Source organism: Trichechus manatus, unplaced genomic scaffold (genome assembly GCF_000243295.1).
Source record: "Trichechus manatus latirostris isolate Lorelei unplaced genomic scaffold, TriManLat1.0 scaffold00016, whole genome shotgun sequence".
NCBI lineage: Eukaryota > Metazoa > Chordata > Mammalia > Sirenia > Trichechidae > Trichechus > Trichechus manatus.
In genome coordinates, this window is record NW_004443952.1 from 27802987 (window position 1) to 27807810 (window position 4824).

A 4824-nucleotide genomic window follows, 5' to 3' on the forward strand; every position below is an offset into this window, starting at 1 on the left:
CCCAAAAAATTGAATCCAAAGTGAGTGATGTCTTTAAGCCTTAAAACACTGGTTTATAAGTCTTGATATACAGCACAGTTTCACCACTCTTCATCTAATCTGTTGATATATAAACTTTCAAATAACAGTAACTAGTGTATGTGTATATATAAACATAGGGGCAATAGCAAGAAAGTGCTTCCTTTATTTGGTTCCATAGAAGTGAATCTTTCAGATAACTGAAACTTGCTCCTTTCAAAAATGTTGGGCTAGCACATAATCCCCTGCAGAGGACCTGTGGTCATGGGCTCTGGGGCCTGAGGCCTTCTGTCTTTCCTCTGCTCTTCCTCCATGTTGCCACTGGATGATACTTCTCAATCTGGCTAAGGCCTAAAAAAGGCCCAGCCTCTCTCTGCTGAGCAGGTGTGGGGACTATGATAGCTCTCTGACTGCTGCTCAGGAGCCCCTCTCAATGATTTCTAAGTCTGGGCTGCATTCCAGAAGCCCAGCCCTGAATGCATGGGATCTAATGATAGGCACACTTACCACACAGCATATCTCGTTACATTTATGTCGTCCACACAACCGTTTCTTGTTACACCGCTTGTCACACATAAATGTAGCATCTGCTGTGGCCAATTAAAAAGAAAAAAAAAAAAGGCGAGGATATGTACAGTCATTCAACAAATATTTGAGTGACTACATGCTTTAGAAATACAAATGTAATAATGTGATGTGTATTAAAATATCATTTTTTACCTGTCAGATTGTCAAAAAAATAGAAAAGATTGATTAATATATGGTATGGGCAGACGTATGGAGAAAAAGATGCACTCATACTTAGTGGATAGAAGCATAAACTTTTAGAGTACATAAGTATTTGCCAAAATTTTAAGTGGTAATTTTCTATTTTAAGGAATCCTTCCTACAGACATACTTTCAAAAATGGGCTAAGACTATATATTGCATGATTTCATTTATATGAAATATCCAGAATAGGTAAATCAATAGAGACAGAAAGTAGATTAGTGGTTGTCAGTGGCTGCAGGGAGGGAGGAATGGGGAGTGACTGCTTAATGGAATGGGGTTTCCTTTTGGGGTGATAAAAAGAACAAGCAACAAAAGAAAAAATAGATAAATTAGACTTCATCACAATTAAAAGCTTTTGTGCATCAAAGGACAATATCAAGAAAGTGAAAAGACAACCCACAGAATAGAAGAGAATATTTGCAAATCATACATCTGATGCAGGTCTCGTACCAAGAAATTATTTTAAAAAACTCTTACAACTCAAACAATCCAATTAAAAAATGGGAAAAGGACTTGAATAGACATTTCTCCAAAGAAGATATACAGATGGCCAAAAAGTACATGAAAAGATGCTCAACATCATTAGTCACTAGGGAAATGCAAATCAAAACTACAATGAGATACCACTTCACACCCACTAGGATGGCTATGATTTAAAAAAAATGGAAAATAACAAGTGTTGGTGAAGATGTGGAGAAACTGGAACCCTTGTACATTGCTAGTAGCCACGTAAAATAGTGCAGCTGCTTTAGAAATGTTTGGCAGTTCCTCAAAAAGGTAAACATAGAATTACCATAAGACCTAGCAATTCCACTCCCAGATATATATACCCAAAAGAATTGAAAATTGGTGTTCAAACAAAAACTTGTGCACAAATGTTCATAGCAGTGCTATTCACAACAGCCAAAAGATAGAAACAACCCAAATGTCCATCAACTGATGAACGGATAAACAAAATGTGGTATACACATACAGTGAAATGTTATTCAGCCATAAAAAGAAATGAAGTACTGATACATGTTACAGCATGGATGAATCTTGAAAACATTATACTAAATAAAATAAGCCAGACACAAAAGAGTACATATTGTATGATTCCACTTGTATGAAATATCCAGAATAGGTAGATCAACAGAGAAAGTAGATTAGTGGTTGCCAGGGGCTGCAAGGAGGGAGGAATGGGGAGTGACTGCTTAATGGATATGGAGTTTCCTTTTGGTGTGATAAAAATGTTTTGGAACTAGAGGTGATGGTTGCACTACATTGTGAATGTACTAACCGTCACTGAATTATACACTTTAGGTTAATTTTATTATATGTGAATTTTACTTCAATTTTTAAAAAAAGTAGGCTAGATGCTGAAATATTTATGAGTAAAATGATGTCTGGGATTTGCTTTAAGTACTTCAGCAAAAATAAAAAGTAGGAAAAGGATGGGTGAAACAATACAGATGAAATGTTGATAATTATTGATGATGAGTGATGGGTATGCCGGGGTTCATTATACTAGTCTACTTTCACATATGATTGAAATTTTCCATCATAAAAACTTTTTACAAAGTAGGACAGGATGGTTACGCATTATTTGTAATGGGAAAAACTGGAAAACAACTAATGACCACCATCAGGGCAATGGTGAACTATATCATGGCACATTCACACAATGGAATACTCTGCAAGATGAAGAGCTAACACACTGATGTGGCAAAATGTCTTTGCTGTCTTATTAGTATCATTTTAAATTGTTGTACACTTGATATATTATTGAGGTAAAAGACCAAGTTGCAGACAGTATGCTTAGTTAGTATAAACCTCACTTTAGGGGGAAAACTATCTTAGCACATGTATGTGTCTGTATGAATACAGAAAAAGATCTGCAACCATACCCAATAAACTACTGACAGAAGTTTCTTCAGGGGAATGGAACTAGGAGGGGAAAAAAAATGGGATGAGGGTATATTTTCATTTTTTTACTTCATATTGTTTTATATGTTTTTTACTTCAAAAGTATATTACTTTTGTAATCTTTTCAAATTGTTTTTTAACAACCAAAATTTTGAAAGTAGTTTTGCAGGAGATAACTGCTGGTTATCTCCCAAACAGGCACTCCCCAGCTTCTTCAGGCTAACATATCCTAATTTTATTCAGAAATTGGACATCCATGTGCTCCTCAGTCCCGAGGGGTAAACGTTGACTAGTTTAGCCTGTCCTGGTAATTCCATTCCCCTTATTAGTGACCGGTTTAGGCAGGAGCTTGTGACACAAAGTGTACTGAGGGCCTCCTGGGACTGTTTTCCTTGCTCTTAAAAAGAGACAGAAGACAAAGACTCTCCCCCTTTCCTTTAGATATTGTCGGGTAAGGACAACAATCTGGGATGTTGTTGTGGAGTTGCTGTAGCCAGCTGACAGCCATGAAGGGAAAGCCAAGATCACAGAGAAGCTGAACTGGAGTCCTGGAACTACTGAGCTTGAAATTAACCAGACCTGCATTTGTTCTGCCTCCAGGCTTCCCCTTATTCTTGAAGTTAACTTTTCCTTGGTTTTCTGTTACCTGCAGCTGGAAGCATCCTAACTGATACAGCTTTCTTCCAGGCCAGAATAAGGGCTCTTATTTTGTACACACTCATTCTCTCTCACTTTTGCAAAGAGATTTTAAGATGACATAAACAAAAGGCTAGATGATAGTTCGGAAAACAAGAACAGAGCAGGAACAGAGTGGGAAATCACGATCAAGGACAAAGGAATAAATAATATTCTAGGCCTTCAGGTTAAGAAGGCTACTGGCTGAGTCCCTGGTCCAGGTATCCAGCAGTCCTAAGGGGACCAAGCATCACACCCAGTGCGTAAAAAGTCTGCTGTGTTAAGATACTATTTACCTTCATTTTCCCCAACATTTTATTATGAAAAATTTCAAGCATTTAAGTAAGTTGAAACAATTTCACAATAATACCCATCACCTAGATTCTACCATTGACATTTACTATACTTACTTTTTCATATATCTGTCATTCTCCTATCCTTCCATCAATTTATTTATTTTATACATTTCAAACTAAGTTGCACATATTACTATACTTCCCCTAAATATTTCAATTTAGGGGAATTGAATCAACTACAATTTAGTTTATGGTTCTTTTATTTTTCTTTTGAAGTAAAACTTACATACAACGAATACATAAATCTTAAGTAGACCTTTGCTGAATTCTGACAAATGCATAACCTAAACCCCTATCAAGATACAGAACATTACTCTCACCCCAGAAAGTTCCCTTCTACCTTTTCCCAGTCATACCTTCACTTTTGAGACTGGTACATGGAAGCTCCTATGGAAAAAAGGAAAAGAAACAGTAACTACTTTAGGAATAAATGAAACATAATAAATATAGTATAAAGGTAAATGTAACATGCATACCCGTAATATCCTTTTACTTCTCTGGCAGTTACTTATTCACATAACTGGAACTAGGCTAGCCCAGTCCTTATACTAATGTGCTTTACTCACAACAGGGTCCCAGGCTTACTGACTTTTTGTGCAAATGTAATTCTAACAATCTTTGTGGTCTGGTCTCCAAACTCACAACAGATTAGGAATTATAAAATCTGAACGGAAAGAGGGGCTGCTAGAGGTACATAGGACCCTGCAAGCAAAAAGAAGCAACTGCCTGACAAAAAAAAAGCCCTTAACAACAGATGCAAGAATTGAAAATATGTAACGATCTGGTAGCACTCCATGCAGGTACAAACAGCTTTACATACTCAAGAGCCTCTGGCAACACTGTTGAACTGCAGCAAAAGTGGAAGACGGCATTCACAGTTTTTTGGGTTTTTTTTGACTTTTTGGAAAGAGGAGGATTTTTTTTTTTTTTTAACTTTTTTTATTGTACTTGAGATGAAGGTTGATGAACAAATAGTTTTTCATTAAACAACTAGTACACATACTGTTTTATGATAATGGTTAACAACCCCACAACATGTCAACACTCTCCCTTCTCAACCTTGGGCTCCCTATTACCAGCTTTCCTGTCCCCTCCTGCC

At 36.8% G+C, this 4824-nt stretch overlaps 1 protein-coding gene across 1 annotated transcript in view; it reads right to left on the bottom strand.

The window, feature by feature from the left end:
- NFX1 (nuclear transcription factor, X-box binding 1) overlaps positions 1 to 4824 on the bottom strand; it is a 63315-nt gene that overhangs the window by 27280 nt on the left and 31211 nt on the right. Inside the window, exons 11-12 of the mRNA XM_023727338.1 lie at positions 4082 to 4112; positions 439 to 608 (exon numbers count right to left, since the gene is read on the bottom strand). Coding sequence (XP_023583106.1) covers positions 439 to 608; positions 4082 to 4112 — 201 coding nt within the window. The remainder of the gene's footprint in view (positions 1 to 438; positions 609 to 4081; positions 4113 to 4824) is intronic.